At 40.6% G+C, this 19,587-nt stretch overlaps 7 protein-coding genes across 7 annotated transcripts; all 7 read right to left on the reverse strand.

Annotated features, from left to right (window-relative positions):
* Positions 1 to 1,388: 1,388 nt before the first annotated feature.
* LSM04_005508 (uncharacterized protein) lies at positions 1,389 to 2,216 on the reverse strand (the record flags this gene model as incomplete). Its single annotated transcript, XM_067336860.1, has 1 exon — positions 1,389 to 2,216. One exon carries the CDS (start codon positions 2,214 to 2,216, stop codon positions 1,389 to 1,391), a length of 828 nt encoding a protein of 275 aa, XP_067188883.1.
* Positions 2,217 to 3,706: 1,490 nt separating this feature from the next.
* Positions 3,707 to 6,400, reverse strand: LSM04_005234 (Phosphoglycerate kinase; the record flags this gene model as incomplete). The annotated part of the gene is made up of 1 exon (XM_067336861.1): positions 3,707 to 6,400. The coding sequence occupies one exon, from the start codon at positions 6,398 to 6,400 to the stop codon at positions 3,707 to 3,709; it is 2,694 nt and encodes an 897-aa protein (XP_067188881.1).
* A 1,224-nt stretch (positions 6,401 to 7,624) lies between these two features.
* Positions 7,625 to 9,376, reverse strand: LSM04_007817 (uncharacterized protein; the record flags this gene model as incomplete). Its single annotated transcript, XM_067336862.1, has 1 exon — positions 7,625 to 9,376. The coding sequence occupies one exon, from the start codon at positions 9,374 to 9,376 to the stop codon at positions 7,625 to 7,627; it is 1,752 nt and encodes a 583-aa protein (XP_067188928.1).
* Positions 9,377 to 10,289: 913 nt separating this feature from the next.
* Positions 10,290 to 12,185, reverse strand: LSM04_006230 (Phenylalanine--tRNA ligase beta subunit; the record flags this gene model as incomplete). Its single annotated transcript, XM_067336863.1, has 1 exon — positions 10,290 to 12,185. The coding sequence occupies one exon, from the start codon at positions 12,183 to 12,185 to the stop codon at positions 10,290 to 10,292; it is 1,896 nt and encodes a 631-aa protein (XP_067188899.1).
* A 447-nt stretch (positions 12,186 to 12,632) lies between these two features.
* LSM04_001872 (uncharacterized protein) lies at positions 12,633 to 13,358 on the reverse strand (the record flags this gene model as incomplete). The annotated part of the gene is made up of 1 exon (XM_067336864.1): positions 12,633 to 13,358. One exon carries the CDS (start codon positions 13,356 to 13,358, stop codon positions 12,633 to 12,635), a length of 726 nt encoding a protein of 241 aa, XP_067188830.1.
* Positions 13,359 to 15,040: 1,682 nt separating this feature from the next.
* Positions 15,041 to 16,633, reverse strand: LSM04_006762 (uncharacterized protein; the record flags this gene model as incomplete). The annotated part of the gene is made up of 1 exon (XM_067336866.1): positions 15,041 to 16,633. One exon carries the CDS (start codon positions 16,631 to 16,633, stop codon positions 15,041 to 15,043), a length of 1,593 nt encoding a protein of 530 aa, XP_067188907.1.
* Positions 16,634 to 16,883: 250 nt separating this feature from the next.
* LSM04_007551 (Ras guanine-nucleotide exchange factors catalytic domain) lies at positions 16,884 to 19,445 on the reverse strand (the record flags this gene model as incomplete). Its single annotated transcript, XM_067336867.1, has 1 exon — positions 16,884 to 19,445. The coding sequence occupies one exon, from the start codon at positions 19,443 to 19,445 to the stop codon at positions 16,884 to 16,886; it is 2,562 nt and encodes an 853-aa protein (XP_067188923.1).
* Positions 19,446 to 19,587: the final 142 nt, after the last annotated feature.

Genomic DNA, 19,587 nt, shown 5'->3' on the forward strand with positions numbered 1-19,587 from the left:
ACGCACACACACACACACACACCTATCGCGGGCACCCGCTACACCACGCACGGCTCCAAATGCAACAACCACCACCACACACTCACAGACACCCCAGTGCGAAAGCAACGCAACGGACTCAGCCTCCGTTTCATACACCGCCAGCGACTCCAGCCCACCAAGGTCACTCAAAACACATGGACGGCACTGTGCCGCACAACACAGCCATGGGGAGAGTGCACGCCCCAGCAGCGCACACCGGTGACCACAGCAACTCACGCCCCCATTGGGGGTAGCAAGAGCAGACAACGCACTACATACGGCCAACACCTAAGCAAGCAGTATACGCCACCCATCGTGGAAGTGCCTGCGCCGCCAATTCACACACACAGACAGACACAAACATGGAGGAAGAGCGGCATACCACTCCCTCACCCCGGCCCACGTCAAGGTCCACCCCAGCAGGGCACTAAAAACAATGGCAGAAAGACGCACGCAGCGCCACCCTAAAGCAATACTTTCAACCTAATAAGAGCCACCACTACTCCTGAAAAAAAAACCACGACACCTTTGGCGGGAAACCACCAATGATATATATATATATATATATATATATATATATATATATATATATATATATATATATATATATTATGTCAAGGTAATGCAAAGAGAGAAGGACCACGGGTGGCGCCAACCATTTTTCGGAGCTTCCAATTCCGTATTTACACCGCCACGAAGCACGGATATTATGTCCATCATCATCATCATCCCGGACGGCGGTGCTCACAAGAGAGCGGCTGTTTCCACTCCACAACAAAAAGCCAAAAAAAAAAACAGGAAAACCCTGCTGGGACCTTACATCCTGTCAAAACTTGCCTTCGGTTGAGCCAGAACGATCTGAAACCTATAAACTGTCGCTTAACTGCTTGAACTGTGACGTTAGATTGGCCACCCTAAACACACTGTGTCATGATATCTTTTCCAGGTACTTTTAAGACTTTTTAAATTTGTTGCTTGTATGAGATGTGAAAATAATAAAAAATAATAAAAAAATAACAAGGAAAGATTATCTTTCTTGATATGAGAATTTGGAGTTTGAATCTATCGTTGAAATTTGACCTCTGTAAGCATCTTTTGTTTTTCACTATTATCACTTTTTATCATAACATCAAAGTTAAGCTTCCATTTCTGTTCAAATTGGTGTTAAATTTCTAGGTTAAAGATACAAGAAATAAATGAAAAAAGAAAGCATGAAAACAATTATAGGGATAACGTTAATGGAAGTGTATTCCCCCATTTCCCCATTCCCTTTGCTACTGATATATAACTAGTTTTTTTTTTCTTGGAAGATATCATAGGCCCAAAATGTCAACGATTGTAGTTGTGTTTCTTTTGACTGAGTGATGCTATTGTACGTCAGGCTGATAGTACTGTTGCTCAAGAGTCAAAGGGTTAGAAGATGAATTATTTTGGATTGAGCCACGGTGTTCTCCTTTCATATATTCTCCGTTTCTTTGATTATACCCATCATTAGTGTCGGCGATGCCCGACATTGTACCATCAGTAGTCTTCGTTCCGATGCCACTGGCGTAAGATTCCAATTGTATTCCCAAATGCTTCGCAAAAGATCCCGAAGACACTGCATATCCTGGAAGTGCATGTGAAACAAAATCCCGGATGAGTCCTTTTAGGTGTGTAACTTCGTTTACAATTTCTTGTTTTTTAGTTTCATATTTCGCCGATGCCTCATCGCGCTTTCGGCCCATTTTTGCATAAGATTTGCTTTCAGTAAGAGATTTATTTTTTTTTGCATATTTTTTTTCGGTTTCGCTAATGTCATAGCGATATTTATCGTATGCTTTTCTTAAGCTTTTTAGAGTTTTGTACGATTTAGCAACTTTTTCACGTTCAGCAAGGACCGGTGCTAGGCCTTCCTTAACGTAACGGTTAATATCCATCTGCAATGATGCCATGGCTGGTCCATTCTTAAGTTTTCTCATTTCTGACTCAAAATCTTTGGAAAACAACTGGATATTACGGTCATTTTCATGTGAAATATCCACAAACGCATGAGAAACTTTTTCGTAAGTGTTCATAAGGCTTTGGTACTCATATATTGTTTCAGCGACATTCTTTTCAAAGGACTTAAATGCCTTTGACAAGCCTTCCAGATATACACCCACATTGTCCACATCTTTGTCTGCAGTTTCTGGGATTTTGGAGCAGCAAGGCATAATTGTTTTTTTTCCCTCTTTTTTTTTGTGCGGTACCACTGTAAGTAATTTTCTTAAATCAAGTTCAATAATAAGGGGAAAAAAGAAGACAATTTTTCACAGAGTGAGGAGAGAGAGAGTAAACATCAGAATACAGAAAAAACGCCACAAAAAAAAAAAAACACACATGCTTCCCACTTCAAAAAAAAAAAAAAAAAAAAAAAATAATAATAATAATAATAATAATAATAATAATAATAATAATAATAATATAATCCAAAAACAAGAACCAGAAAAAAAAACAGTGAATACTGCATGCTTTACATTTCCCAAATAGAAAAACCAAAAAGAAGGTAAAATAAAATAATTATTGCAGTCTTCAAACCAACCATTTCTTTTTTACCATATAGTGTTTCCATAGAACTGCAATAGCAAAGCACTCCTTTCGAATGTCCCTCGAACCTTTGACTAGTCCTTCAGATCATCAAAGAAAAACAAAATAAAAACAAAACTGTGGAACAACAATCAAAGAATTTCCATTGAATATCATATCCCAACACTACACACAGACAGACAGAGACTAAAAAAAAAAAAAACACTACCCTCTACAATCGGTGCTCTCACGAACAGAGAGAATTTCAATAAAACTACCACTACCTATTTGAGGGAAAGGTAGAGTGAAAACAGGGGCACATTATTCTCCAACTAAGCCGGCTCTTATGTATACAGAAGAAAAAAGTTGGTACCTTTTTGCTGATCTCGTTGTTTTTCATTTCCTTCTCTAGCAATCATCTTATCATGCTACCGAAGAGAGACAATGTTTGATCTTTGTATAGGTTGAGAATATGGCTAATGTCGTGTTGCTCTGCACGTTTATTCCAAGCTTTCATTAATTGATCAATGGTTCCCGCCCAAAAGAACAAAATATATGTATTTGTTGCGAAGCGGAAGTGGTTGCGATGACCAGAAGAAGAACCTCTTCAAATTTACTGTATTTATTACAGAATACCGTTTTGTTCATGAAAGAAGAAAAAGAAAAAAGAGGAAAAAAAATAGATATATTTGAAGCAAAATTTCCTCTTGTAAAAGAAAAAAATAGGGACACAGTATGTCCTCACAAGAACACACAAGAACTCATTTTATTATTTGCCACTTAAATGAAATGGCAAGTAAAAAAAAAAGGGACGAAAAAAAGCTTCGATTGATAAATAAGTTAAGTTTGAAATGAACGTGGTCAATTTTCTGGATAAAACATAGAGAGAGAGAGAGATTTTTCTTTTGTTCCGAAAAAGCGAGGTTGCATTGTAATTTATCACAACAAAGTCTTCCTTCTTTACCATTTTTTTCTTTTTCTTTTTGCCCTTCTTATCGCTTACGTATGGCTTTTTTTTTGTTTTTTTTTTGTTTTTATTCTCCCTTTTATACTTTTGTGAATAAGATAGAGACAAGAACTCCGTTTCCCACCCCTCAATTTAAAGAAAAAAAAGAAAAGAACATGCTATTTCAATAATTTAGCGATCCTTTATAGAGTACTTACATAAACGCCGAAACATCACTAACAATAAGTGCAAAATACAACGCAGTAACAATGAAACTACTTGTTTTAGTTCGTATGTTTTAAAAGCCTCGCTTCTAAGCACATTGAGAAGCGTGGTATGACTAACCTCACGGTTACGACGAAACACAATTGGGAAAATAATAACACCGAGCAATAGTTTAACCATAGCTGTAATTAATATCTGTACAATCCGAGAGCATTTGTTTCGTTGAAGACGCTCCAGACGTCGTTGCAAAATAAGAAAACTTCCATGTGCTGCTAGTGGTACCCAACTAACTGCTGCAGAATTCAACGCTTCATCTAATAATGCTTGATATGTCAAGAGACTCCAATGTGTACCCATTGCCATCAAACGAAAAGGAGAAATAGCAATAGAAGATATAAGAGATGCTGGTACCGAACCAAGAGTAGCACACCAATGATAAACCAAATCACGTACAACAGCACCACAAAGAACGTGAGGTAAGCCGTTATAAGAGATTATTCGTTCCCATGGAAATTTGGCTGTAAAATTTCCAGCAATAGGAGTATACGGCAGATATTGAATGGTTAAACGTTGCAGTGCAACAGTTGATACAACATCCTGTACAATATCCTCGATTAGACCCCAATCTTTTGGTACAGGGTATGGAATTGGCACACGTGAACAAAATGCTGCACGTCGTAAAATCTCTGGTATAGAACACAAATTATGATATTCCTCGTTTGCCATAATACGTAGTGGTTCTGATATATTTTGAAAAAATTGAGCTGCCAAGTCTGGGTGCTCGTTAAGAAGGTCATTTAGAGATGATGAGGTGAGTTGATAGGTCACAGTATCATTTGATGCCGCTTGCACTGTTTCCGCCGCGAAACCTTGTGTAATAAAATCATACATACCAACTGTTTGTCCGCGTCCAATAAATCGCGATGGAATCGTTACCGTATTCTCCCCCGCGTGCGCCACCAAGGCCCCCTGGGCGACAACCCACATCGACACATGTCGATCCCCCTCATACGCCAAGTAATCCCCACGGGCATGCGATCGCCGGACAAACTTTCTCGCCGCCGCGTTCAGCTGATGGGATGTGCAGCCCGAAAAGAGCGGCAGTTGGCGCAGGAGTTCATCGACGGAGAGAGAACTCTTCGTGTCCAGCAGCGGCGTCACGTCGGAGAGGGCCTCCACGCCGGGGAGGAGATGTCCCTGCAGCACCTCCAAACACGACACCCCGCCGCTGGAGATGTGTGAGAACTGCGGGGACAATCCAAGCTGCTGCACAAAGCGCGCGGTACTTCGTCCACCAATGATGGAGAGTGTGCGCTCCTGCGCCAGAACAGAGGCAAAGGCGCGGGTTCCTTCATTATATCCCAACTTTGTCCATCCAAATGTACCAGTCCAAAATACACACTGGGATTCTCGAATATACTTTGCAAATAGGGCAATGGTATTGGCACCACAATCCACAGCACATACATCAGAAGGTATCGCCACAGATTCCACAATTACCGCAGAACTTTCATTTGCTTTCGTTAGTCGCTTTGTCACTACATGATCTACAGGTAATACAAGTTCTACACCATACTTTTCACATAATTGAATAATTTCTTCTGCGAACTGTGTACAACTAACACTTTCTTCTTCCACAACTCCACCATGAGAGTTAAAAAACTTTCGTTTTACAATTTCTGATCCATTAAAGCATTTTCCAACACTTAATCCTTTAGCTGCTAGAAAAGGCATAGTTAATGCACCAGCAATAAGAATCCTATCTACCTTACCCATTAAACTACGTATCATTAAGAGTTTCTCTGGAATATGTGTTCCCGCTACAACTACTGCAATAGGTCTGGGAGGATGTGTAAGCAATTTTGAGAAAAACGCCAATTCTCTTTCCATAGAAAGTCCAGCCGCACCATGATGAAGGATTTTTGGTAATGCTGTATTACTTGCATATTCTTTACTAGCCGTAAAGAAAGATTCGTTAACAAAGACATCAATATCCGCGGCAAAAACCTCAGCCATAGCCATCCGTTCTCCACAATCTGAAGAGGTTTCATTATGATAAAATTGCAAGTTTTCCAGAACTAAAATTTCTCCTGGCTCTAATTGATGTATTGGGGCACGCAGGGAATCTTCTGCAAATTTAACATTTACACCAGGCAAGAGTTTTGAGAGAGCCTCCACAAATGGAAAAGTTGAAACCGGTGCAAAACTTGCCTTTGGTACTACACTACGTATTGCTGCTGCTTTTTCCTCTATAGACAGTTCAGAAAATGCCTGCGTCTTTCCAGTATTACAGTTAACAGAACACTTTGCTGGAATCTCATACCCTGGTACAGCTCCAAGTATCTCCATCTTTAAATGTGAAGGTGCATTAAAGAAGTAGTTACTGTATCCCATTCCAGCTTCGCGATGGAAAGCCTCAATTGCATCTTCACGTTCTTTTCGTGGCAAATTCAATGGAATTCCTCTTAGCGGCCCAAATGAGGAAGCCACCACAACAGCACCTTTCTTCCTTAAAAGATAGGAGATTGTTTCAATCGTGGCAAGATTATCAGTTGTTTCCCCCAATATGTTCTGTGGGTCTACGAGAACAAAGAACTTTTTGTTTTTGAGCGGCCATATATCGTAAACGGCACGCTTTGAACCCAACGAACTCGCAGACATAGATTATTGCTCTATTTATTTTTTGTTTTTTTTTGCACAGAATTCCACTCTTAAAAAAAAAATATTTTTTTTTTATTTTTCTGTTTCGTTCGTATCTTTTGAGAAAATGGAAAAAAAACTATATATATATATATATATATATAGGTCCTTGACTGTAAATTATATTCTATCTGAAGAATGCGCCTATTCCTTCCTTCAGTAAGGAGATGATAAGACAATAAATAAAAAAAAACCTTTAAAAAGAAAGGAGATAGTATCCACGCAGGAGAATAAGAAAAACAGAATAAAAAAAGAAAAGAACATATAAATACTTATTACGATTAAAATAGCTAACAACACCATTAATTAATTTTATTAGGTAATTATGTATTCTAAAATTAGAAGGACGGTTACGATCATAATTTGAATCAACAAACAGTTCTCTTTGTCTCTCCCTTTCTCTCTACATTTTCAAATTAAGGCCCACAGCCGAAAAAGCTTCTTCCCAGCCACACATACATATTCTTCATTCCACCCCCTTTATTTTTCCCTTCTCCTCCGCTTTAGTTTCTGTAATGTAAACCAGATTCCAATCAAGTAACAGGCTATAAACTATCTCCCTATCCACAATGAAATACGCCCATGAAACACATACTGAGAACAAGACAGCAACCCCCAACTCCCGCATAAAAAGAATAAGTGCCGGCTATTCAGCAGCTTCAAGTCCCGTAGATACCAAGGGGAACGAAGAAACGCAATAAACAGGGAATAATTCAAGGTAACAGGAAAGATCAAAAAATTTTTTAAAACAAGGAGAATAACGGAAAGAGGGAAGAATGAGAAAAAAAAGGAAAAACGGAAGAGGAAAAAGAAGCAGTAGAAAGAAAGAAAAAAAAGGAGAGGAATAGGTCCAAAAACATATATATGTGTACCTTTGTGTGAAGATTGATGTGTGGGGATCCCCATGACTAAGGAAGATAAGGGGAAACATTGGTGTTTAGAAATATTTAATATTATCACTTACAGACTTATTTTTTAGTAAACAGTACACACCGACTTTACCTCTTCTTTCAAACTATAGTTACCTAGGAAAAAGGTCAAGAGAAACGGCTTTTATCAGAAACGCAGAGTGTCAACTTTCAATAAATTTTTAAAAAAGGGTATCAGTAAAGAAAAGATAATATAATTTAACCGTAAGCATACTTTATCTCCTCTTCCATGGCAAATACCATACTTTTCGAACACCTATGACTGTTGTGCAGAACTAGCAGCTAACATTGCCTCTTCCACGGCGCACCAATTTCCATTTACTTGTCGCAGTAACGCCAACCCTGCTTCTGGCGCTAAGCCAAAACGATTGCCAATACGGCAAACCTGAATACTCTCAAGTACGTTAGAATCTGTTAGTTCAGCGCAGTGTTCAAACATGGGTAAAGGAACACCTCGAATATCACTTAAAACGGTTATCAACTCAGCGTCGTTGTTAACATGCTGACACAAAGCCATAACTACATCAGGTGGTACATTATGTCGTCTACTTAAAAGTTCTACACGATTACGATCAGTTCTTGGGCTAAATAAAACACGACTCTCACTCAAATCTGTATATATACTATCACCGTTAACAACACCGCCCTTTTTTCGTGAATCACCATTCACACCTGAGAATGGGTAAAGAGACACCATATCATTTGTGATTAACCAACGACCTGCTTCACTTTGTGAAACGGTCAATACACGTGAAAAGTTACGCCGAATAACTGGAAGGTTATTATTTGAATTACCTTGTTGAGATCGGTATGTCCACACCATTACACCATGTAGCGTTACCACTGTTACTGGCACCTTCATAGCTACAGGTGATGGGCCATAGAGAGATGTATTATCAAGAAATGATGCACTTGCACTTCCATGAAGAAAATGCTGAACATTAAAACTTTTTGGGTATAACCAATGCTCAAGTTGTGAACACACCTTTGTCCTTCCACACGCCATAACATTTGATTTAAGACCATGTAATAAATTATGATTACATTCGGTTTGCTTTAATCGAAGAGCTACTATTTCTCGAATGATATTACGTTGTTGATTAAGTTGCTGTGTGCCAGTTTCTACGGTTCGCGCTGGTGAACTTACAGCGGACTCTGGCGATGAGAGAGAAATAGAAAGTACGGCATTTGGTGCATATACACTTGAAACAACATCTACACCACGAGGCACTTCTGGCGTACCATCGGATTCTAACGGATTTAATAAGGAACACTGTATAAACTGTAGCACATTACGTTGTGCATCATTATATCCTCCATCTACAAATTTCGGCCATGGTAAAGACAACGGTGGAGCTACTATGGAGTCTCCGTCTAGTCCTAGAAGGAATGGTAAAACTTTTCTCACTTGAGCACGATAGTTTTTGTTCTCTGTTAAAGGATTTCCAAGAAATACCACCTCTTGAAGGTTACGAAAACTTTTTAAATCACTTAACACATCTAGTGTATTAATTTGATTATCTTCAAAGGAAATGGCTCGCAGTGAGAGATGGAGATCCGCTTTTTCTAATTGAGTTGCTAAAGGATGTAATGTTGTAATGCCGTTTTTCTTTAATTGTAAAACCGATGGCGGAGGAACAATTAGCGTTTTTATTGTTGTACAAAGGGCATTACAAAAACTCTGCGTATTAAAATTAATTGCACCTGCCACATCCTTCAGATCGGGAATTTTACTAAATGCAGTCAGATCTAACATCTCTGTTGCTGCGTTATAGACATGATGCTGCTGTTTTTCAAATACAAGTTTCAACATTGTAGAGAGTAGATTCGTTCCCCCGTCTGAAGAGCCATTACCGGTTGATCCACTGTGTATAATGCCTGACTTTCCCCCTGATCCCTTTCCACCACTATGCAAGTATGGACAGTTCTGATTGGTGCAAGTACCACGTCTGAAAAACACACATGGAACTCTTGATTTATCTTTTGTTTTCTTATATGGAGCTGACATTTCTTTATATTTTTCGTGTTTTTCTTTTTCTTTGAATTCCTAATGACTCACACCCTCTTTCTCTCTCTCTCTCTCGCCTTAAAACTCAAATCTATTTTTCTTCTTATTTATATTATTTCTTTATTTTGCACACACACACACACACAGACTCAGACACTTTTCCTTTTTCTTTCGCTGTTGTTCTTCTACTTCTTTTCCCAAAACACTGCTCCCACGTCTAGAATCTTGACTCCACTACTTTCATAAGTGGAGGAAACACGAAAAACAAAAAAGCATAAAGGTAAAAGAACACCAATAAGAAAATTATTTGTGCGATTTCAGCAGAATAAATTTCTCCTCCTATCCACCCTTGACATTGCAAAGTTTCATGGGGGAAGAAAAATAAAAAAATAGCATAGCAAAAAAAAAAAGGAAAAGAAATGGAAGGCGAACGTTGAAAACGCATTATGTATTCACCAATAAAAAAAAAACGACCTAAAAAAAAAAAACACACACACACACACACACACAAACCATTAACCATTTTCGCTTTCCCTTTCAAAAATTTCACTTCTTCTACCTTTCCTTTCACTATTTCTCAAGAAATATATATTTTTTCTCTTCTTGTTTTTTTTCTTCTGACGCCTTCTGCTTTCATTCCTCGCGTTACATCCCACATCATATATGTAGAGCAACTCAATTCAGCACCTCGTAATAAGACACGAATTCAAGGACTTATTTTCATGTTCTTTCCTAAGAGGAAAAAAAAAGGAAATATAATACTTCCGTTGATTCTCTTCTTGAACGATGTTTTCATTCTTGACCTCAATGTTTCTATTTCACTTTTTTTTTCCTTTTGTTTTTGGCTTTTCTTCGTGCTGATATTCGATGGGTAATAGGGTAGCTATGCATTTCTTCTCTTCCTTACGTAGGATTACTCTGCAAACTGAATATTCATCTCCATGAATGAGCAAGGAAAGGGAATGTCGTAGAACTTAAGTGTGTTAGGGTGTACCACGCCAAAGTTACCAATTCTCACCTTATTTCCATTGCGGTGTAGAAAGATATCCATACAACGGCCAGGGAAGAAGGCTCCATCATTGCCCCGCTCCAATGTATACGTATCACTATTTTCCTCACCATCAGCGTTATTATTTGAAGTCGCAATTCCCTCTCGAGACACGCCGAGTTTTGTCATGACAAACTCCACAAGACCATGAATGTCCTCAAAGCCACTAGATTCACTGCAGCAATGCAGAGCAGCCAGATGGCGTTGATTACGTGCCCCACACCGTGGGTACTCTGAGGTGTTTGTAATAACCGGTGGAAAGTTAACTTCATTATCTATCAGTACCACATCAGCACATTCAAAAAATCGAAGAGGAAGGGCATGCGATTTGTTGGCACTAAGTGTCTTGAGAATTCCCGGCATTAAAGAAGGACGGCAAATTTGAAACTCCATTGTCTGCGGATTGGCAATATGAACAGCTGTGTCATTATCTTCACGATTTAATCGTGTAAACGCCTCATCTCGAGAGCATAAAGAAAATGTTAGTAACTCGGTATAACCAGCGTTAGCCATCTCCACACGAAGAAGGTGAGATAGTTTACTAATTGGCTGTTGAGTCACATCTCCTCGTGTAGTGCACTCAACGTACTTGATGTTATCATATCCATACGCCACGGCAACATCTTCTATAAGATCTGTAGGACCAAGAACATCAGGTCTCGTTGGTGGAACTTTAACCGTTATAACATCATCCTCCACCTTTTCAACACGGTGTAGCATTTTTTCAAGTAATTGACTGCATTCAGTTTTAGAATCTAGCTTAATACCAATAAGTCTCTCAGCTTTTGAAACCTTCATAGACATAAGATTTGAGTCTAAGTTTGGTGTTACTTCTGTCTTGGTGCCATCTGGTGTTGCCTCTTCATAATTAACTTGTACAGCTTCAACTGTAAAAGGATCCTCACAGTATGTAGAAAATGCACAAACCAGTTGATTTACCAAAACATTTGCCTTATAGTGATCAGGAGCTGTACACTCAACAAATATATTCCTTGTTTCTCGGCCAATACAAGAAGCATTAGAGTTAATAATAGGTGGTAAGGAGAGTATCTTTTGAGTCTTAGGTTCCATCACAACAGGATAAGAATCAAGATGAGATATGAGTGGAATAAACTTTGAAATGTGTCGATCTTCCTTATAAAACTCTGCAAGACCTTCTCCACTACAGTCTAGTACACGGCTGCCTTGATTAAGAGGGGTAAAGCGAATCTTTTCTTTCGGACTAAGAGTGTAAAGCAACTCCTTAGAACCAATTTTATCCAAATCATGTGTTCCAACAGAAGCAAGTGTACGACGGCGTGCAAGCCCTGCATGTAATTTCTCTTGAAAATCAATAAAACTTCTGTAACTTCGATCGTTAAAACGAATATTCTTTAATACAGCACAAACCACATAGTCACGTATATTTCGTACAGACTTATCTACAGTCATCTTGTAGAGTGGATTACTGCGGTTAAGCACCTTGTACTGTGGTGGTGGCATCATGCCAAGAAACACCTTAAGCGCAGCTGCCATACCTTCTGAACAAAGTAAATCATACCGATTGGCGGGTGTGTCAATTTTGTATATCACCTCATCTGAGAGTTCCTCAAGTTTAGACTGCACTGCGGCACCCTGTTCGCGGCGATACATTTCACGCTCACTCGTGACATCATCAAGTTCCACCCCGAACTGAAAACAAATGTCTTCAAATTGCTCCTCAGTGTACTTCTTTCCAATAAGATCAAATAAGTAATCGCGCGCAACGGCAAGGGTGGGCATTCTTTCTTATGTTTCTTATTTTTTTTTTGTCTTTTTTTAACTTCTTCTTTTCTTTGTTTTGTTTTGTTACTGTGTGCTAGTGAACGGTGAGTGTAACTCTCTCTCTCTTTCACTTGTTGTGTGTACGTGTATGTGTGATTTATTTAACCTAGTATTTCTTTTCTTTTATTATATTTTCTCTTTGTTTCTTTTCTTCCTCTCGCTTTTATTTTGTTCGCGTTACTACTCTGCTCTTGTGTAGGACAAAATACTGCTGTAAAGAAAATAAAGAAGACGGAGAAAAAAGTTCACAGTTTATTACTTATCTTTTCACTCCAAATAAAATAATCCAGAACAGCAATAATAATAATAATGATAATAATAATACGGATTTGTGTGTATTTCCACGGATACATGATACCCATTTTTTTTTTTCACATTCTAAGCATCAAAAAAAAAACTCAATTCTCATTTCTGCCTTTTCAACTCCAACAGTTCTTGGATTCTACCACGTATAACATCCTTCTCCGTATGTGCACTATTACTATCACTATTACTATTGCCGTTGTTATTATGGAGAGTAGTCATCTTTGTTTCAAGTGCCCGCCGCTTCGCCTCAGCTGCCACCGTTCGGTTCTGAAAACGTTCAATGCGGCGTAGTGGATCATGTCGCTCCTTCTGCAGTCTATCCAACTCTTTTCGCAGCTGTGCGGAATCTGAGCTGGAAAGGAAACCCGTCACAACGCCTTTATTATCACTACTAGAGGATGATTCATCTTCCTCGCGACCACGTTTACGTTCTTCTCTCTTTACTTCCACATTATTTTGTACTTCCTCTTTTTTAAATGTTAGTGCACTACTAGTCTTCAAAACAGTGGGCACCATTTCAGAAATTCCATTATCTACTGTTTCGGAAGATCCTTTCGATACCACTTGTGACTCTGCCGCAAAAATATTCTCCACCTGACGGAATTTTGCCAGTTGACCACTTACACTACCCGCAGATGCTGCCAGAACGAGATCATCATATCGGCGCTGTTCCTGATCACGACGGAGTTGCAGATTACGCTCCTCATTCGCCTTCTTTCGGGATTCCTCCCGTTCCTGCCGTTGTTCTACCTTACTGAGATTACGGTAGGTAAGAGGATGAAAGCTCTTGTGCCGGTTGATGTCCTTCTTGTGAGAGGCGTACATTTTTTTTTCCTTTTTTTGCTTTACACGCAACTAAAACAAAGGCGTATTCACCGAAAACCTAGAAATCCAGAGAAACAAAAATAGGAACAAGAGAAACAATAGAACACACAGACAAGAAAGTAAAACAACATCATTAAAAATAGAACAAAAAAATTCCAACAAGATCATTGATCTGATCAGAGTATATTTACACCAACCCATGTTAAATATAACAAAGAATCCATGTCATTACTCTAAAAACCATGTGTTATTAGTTGTCATTTTTTTTTTTAATGTTTCAAACATTCTTTCTTCTCGGTATTACCTCTCATCTCAGCAGCACACAGCACCAAGTCTCGGTGTATAACTGCTGTTCAAGAGAAGCACACACTCGTCAATACTTTTTTTTCTTCTTTCTTGTTGCTAGTCTTGCACATGCCATATCTCAGCGCCACAGCAGAATGCAGCGCGAGCAACCAATTCCGTAGAAAGAGAAAAAAAAAAAACCGGAAGGGTGCTCAAACCGTCACCACTGCCGACATTATCACTCTGACCACTCTCTCTTTCTCCAGAAGCCACGAGACCAACGCCACGCGCCACACATACACCCACTTCACTTCAGCTCCCTCCCATGAACACAGAAAAGAAAGAAACAAAACAGCAACACCCATACACAAAGAGTAGCACACACGGGAGAAGAGAAAAAAAGCGACACCCGTCAAGCTACAGACGCGGTTCACTTAATTTCACCAGACGTGGGCAAACACACCACCACACTGAGGTTTTGTGTCGGCATAACCACAGCACTGTCCCGTACACCTGGCCAGAGACACAGGTGACACTGCGCAGTCCACACGAAACACCGTGTACAGGCTGCCGCATGGACCCCTCCTTTGGTCTGTTATTACCTGTGCTCGCAGTTTGCGCGGCGTAGGTATGCACAACCCCAGGATTGAGCGCTACTAGCCACGTTTCTTTTTTTTTTTCACTTTAAAAGACAACAAAAATACCCCTCGGAAAATAAAAATAAAAACACAAGTACACATGTTCTCTCCGCAAGCAACCAGTAAGGTTAGCAATCCAGAGCTGGGATGATGAACTAGTGGAAGAGAGGAGTAGTGGTCGCACAGCAAGAAAAATAGCTCGTGAGAGAAAAAAAGGAGAGGATCAAAACGACAGCCAACGGCGTCACGCAATTTAAACAGCCTTTACGGAAAAAAAGAGAAAGAAGGAATGTTTTGGCAATTAGTAGTTATAACATAATCTAGGCTAACCTTTCTTTATCCACCCATCTCACTCCCATCGCGCAGCCACCCAGGTTCAGCGACAGACCGTGTTCAAGCGACACATACCAACAAAACAAAAAAAGAAAAAGAAGAAAGAAAAAAAAGGAAAAAGAGAACAAAGAAAAGAAAGAGCAAACACATGAGCTGCTCAAAGCAGACAAACGACGTCTCCAGAGTCTTCTGCAAACGCCGACCCTGGAGGTACGCAGCCACATCACAGAAAAGCAGCAGAGGAGGGATCCCCTTTTCGCGCCAATCACCCTCCCCTTCTTAGGATGCCTCAAAAGAACAAGGACAATAATGAGAGTAAAGCGAAGAAATATGCATATATTATATATATATATATTTTTTAGAGAGCCCAGTATATCTCTGATCACGTCTCATTTATTTTACTAGCCTCTACAAACGCACGTGTCATCACCCAGAAAGGATAGACGCCATAGCCTCACAGTCCGTCATTGCCTGTGCAACACGTTGTTCGGGCAGCGTCGCGAGGTGGCCCATGACGAATGCCTGAACATCTGCATCACTCCCGAGGCGCTCAATCACAACTCGCATGACATCCGTAGTGGCCTTTGGCATGAAACGACGGCGCATCGTCTCCACCCTCGACGCCTCATTCGCAAAGAATAGCGGAGAGCTCTCAGCACCATCCCCACGCATCAGTGTGCGGTCAGGGCGCAGAAAAACCATATCGTTTTGGATGGTCCATGTGCTGCCTGTACTATCTAGTAGCAACGTCATGGTACGGTCAAAGAAGCAGGTAAAGAATGGTGCTTCCGCCTTAGTAAATACATCGGTGCCGTCACTGTTCTTTGGGGACCAGTGCCAAAAGAGTCTGCCGTGGATAGTTACGACGCATGTAGGTACCTTCATGTTCTGCGAGAGGAAAACCACACTGGCGTTTCCGTTGAGTTCGTGCGACACGGTGATGAACTTCTTGGTGCCACCACCAATGGACTGGATGGCCAGCGAGGCTTTCGCACGCCCAATGGCGACGTGACGCAGCGAGTGCACATCACTGTGAAGATTTCGCCACTGAATGTGTTTGCGCAGGAGGACAAAGTCGTTGGTCATGATGTTTCGCTGGGGTCCACTTAGTGCGTGACAGTTGTGTGCGGCATCGAGCGGCAGGTGTCGCGGGATGGGCTCCTCGGCGCGGCTCACGCTGCACACCGCCGTTGGGCCGTACATGTTGACGAGTGCATCGTAGTTGCCCGTGGCGGCGGCGGCGAAGACCCCACCCTCGAGAAAGCGCAGTACGCCAACTTGCATGTCGTTGAGAGTGGAGGGAACTGGGTTTGGCAACCGCAGGAGGGCACGGTCAATCAATTGTCCATCAAGCATCATGAGCTTCGGTAGGCACTTGAGCACCTGCGTCTTGTAGTCGCCGCGCTTCGCAACGGGGTTTCCCTCCAGCAGCAGTTCTCCAAGACTCTCGTACTTCTTCAGCGGGCCAAGAAATGTGAGGTCTGAGATTTGGTTCCCCGTTGCTGAAATAGCCGTTATGCCGCGATGCACGTCGGCTTCCTCCAATGCCGTTAGAAATGCCGTCAATTTCCTTATGTTGTTGTTGTTGAGTGCGAGAATACGAAGTGATGTGCCAATCTTGGTCTTGATCACATCCACCAGGCTTCTACAAAAGGCCACACTGTTGAAGTCCACACTGCGCTGCACACTGGCAAGGTCCGGTGACTCGTGGAAGCTGGAGAGGTTCAACATACCGGAGCTTGGATCAAAGATGGTGTTCGACGATTTCTGGAAGAGGAGATCCAGCAGTGTCGTCATGACAGAAGTCGCCACACCGCCACCGTTGTTCTTGTTGTTGTTGTTGTCGTTCTTATTATTATTATTATTATTAATATTATTATTATTATTATTATTGTAACCGCCACGTCCTTGCCAGCGGCCCCCACCACGCCCCTGCCCTGGGTTGTCGTTCCTCTGCCCGTGGCCACGATCATAATTGCCACGACCCCCACCTCTTTGCTTACTGTATGGACGACTCATTACTGACTTTCCACCGAAGCAAAAGAAAAAAACCGGTTAGTTTTTTATTTCACTACCTACTAAGCTGTTATTATTTATAAAAAAGAAAAAGAGGGGAAAAAGAAAGAAAAAACAAAGTTGATAATAACTTACTCCACAAGTACAAAAAAAAAAAAAAAAAACTCCATGAGTCATCAATACTCTTTTGCTTCATTTTCTAAAACTTACTCTTTTGATTATATATTTCTTGGAAACTTGTTTTTACTTGACTTCACTCGACTCGTTCCTGCTTTGCAAGATTTGTTATGGTTCCATTAAAATACTGGTGTCCAGGCATCCGCCAAAGGTAAAATTGCAGTTTGTGATCTAGGGGATAATTGTATGGTGTGTTTTGACAGCGAAGCCAGATAAATACTGTTTTGGCAAGCGCCACTATTTTGCTCCAGTTTATAATGGGCACTTTATCCCTTCCAAAAACCTCTACGGTTTTTCCTCTAGACTCCTCTGTGCGGAAAAGCACACCGAGCAGCGGTGCTAGAAGTGGTATCATCGGTGCCTCCATATTACCGGCACTCATGCGACTGCTGATGGATCGCAGTGATGAGGGACTTTCAGTGGAAGCGAATGGGTCCATAGATGCCTGTAGTGTAGAGAATATCTCTTGCGTCTTTGAATCCAGTATGGGACGTTTAAAGTACTGGCGGTATAACTCTTCTAGGGTACACACTGCTGGGTCCTGTAATCCAGCTAAGACTGCAGCTGCTGCCTCAAAGTTTTGTTTTTCGTATAAAAGACGACAGAAATGGACAACATGTTGCATGGTAGATTGACATTCAGACCATCGTTTGGGACTTACAATAAGTACTGTTATCCACCGCTGCAAATGAGAAAAAAAATCAATAAAACTTTTTAGATGATATGGCACACTAATACGCATAATTTCATCACACCATGCATTATTCAGCAACTCTCGCAGGTGAATATTAGTGAATAAACGAAATGAAAGAAGACACATTTGATTTGAAAGTGTTTCAACATCTACTTTTGTGAATACAACATCTGAATAATTTCCAATTTGTGATGAGATTGTATCACGTTCTAAGAATACCCTTTCTTCTGAATAAGTTTCATTGCTACTACCTGTTCCAAATAAAAGTGTACCTAGTGGTTTAACAGGTGTTGTCAATTTATTTTGCCAACTGGTAATAGTATCAGAAGCTATAGAATTATTTCGAACTACAGTGTATTTTTTCTGTAAGATATCTTCAATAAATGCTGACAATTCATTAAGACGAATATTCACTTCTACTGCTATTGTAGAATATATACCAGGTAATTTACTAGTCGATGATAGAATTGGTGCAGTACTCCTGCTTGTCCCTAAAGATTCAAACGCAAACTGGTTTGGTGAATGTGAAACATTACAACTCTGTAAAAAACATTCAAGTCTTTCAAGGAGAGTATAGGTAATATCAGCTTCGTTAAACTTACAATACGCAATTATAAACTGTAAAATACGACGTTGTAGAAACACACAACGACTATCATTCACTGGAAGATGTTGCTGAATATGACGAAAAAGCCGAATAAGTCGCACGATAAGTACCTCAGGCAAAACAAATAAAGAAGAGAGTAAAATAAAAATGTTAGTATAATTAAATATTGGCATCCCTATTGTGAAAGGAGTATCTGTTTCAGCAAGAATAAGCACTTCAATAAGAAGATCTAGTGAACCACCTACTGCTCCACCGTCTTTTGTTTTATTGTTACCTGCATTACCACCAGTTCCTGTAACCTCATTTCGATACTTTTGATGATGTTCCAAAGGTTCTAGACGATAATCCTTACTCCTACAATTAATTTCCCGCCATGGAAGTGTATCATTAAGCATTTGTTGTTGTCTCACACGCTCCATCACGAAAAGCAAGAGGTCATCCTTCGTAAAGGCATACGTTGGAGAAGGCAATACTGAATCCTTTTTTTCCTCAGGTTTTACATGCGTATTGCTTTTTTTACCAAGAGACATTTGTTGTTCTTGTTGGTCCCGTTTTTGCTGCTCCTGTTGTTGATTATGATAGTGTAAACAACCCTGGAGTTGTTGCTCAGCCAATGGAAGACGTTTTTTAAATAATTCTAGAGCTCCTTTATATCCATTTGCGGATAAAAAAGAAGCCACAAATTCATTAACACCACGTCCGACTTCCTGGCCTCTTACAAGATCGTGTATATCTTTATTCCCATCAGCCAGCTGTTCCCCACTTACACATTTCCGTGAACCGCCATAAACCCCAGAGGAATTGCGAAGTGTGGAGAGTGCACAATAACACTGCTGTTTCTGCAGTTCAACCGCGTGTTTCACATCTTCCATTGTAATTCCCGCATTTGCTCCACCGCCACCACCACCGCCACCACCAACTGTAGGTGTCGTCCCACGTATTCCACGACTAGCAGCAGCCGACGGTATTGATAGAAGATCATCTGATGATTCCCCTAATGATTGCTGTTGACGAGAGTTGACTACATTGCCTATTGTTGTGTTTGTTGTAGTCGCTGTTGTGGCTACTCTTGAAATTTGATATTGCCGCATCTCACCACTTGATGTGAAAATATTTGGTGGTGTTCTAGCGGACATGCCCGGTCTCGCAACAGGCTGCCGTCCGTTGGTGACTGTTTGTGATCGCCCAGTCTCACTGATGGAATCGGCGCTGAGCATCGACGGTGTCATTTTATCAGGATAACTCCTCGCGCTGCCATTATTGCTATTATTACCATTATCATCATCATCATCATCTGAGAGAGAGAATCCAGATAAGCGAAGGTGATGTGTGCGCATTTCTTATGCATTCACGTCCCTCTCTATACTCCTTAAATTTGTAGAAAAAAAACAACAACATATATTCGTACAGATACAAAAACTAGAAAATTCAGATGGCAATTAGAGCAAAACACACACACACACACAAAGAATAAGAGGC

Source organism: Trypanosoma melophagium (genome assembly GCF_022059095.1).
Source record: "Trypanosoma melophagium isolate St. Kilda chromosome Unknown ctg34segment0, whole genome shotgun sequence".
Taxonomy (NCBI): Eukaryota; Euglenozoa; class Kinetoplastea; order Trypanosomatida; family Trypanosomatidae; genus Trypanosoma; species Trypanosoma melophagium.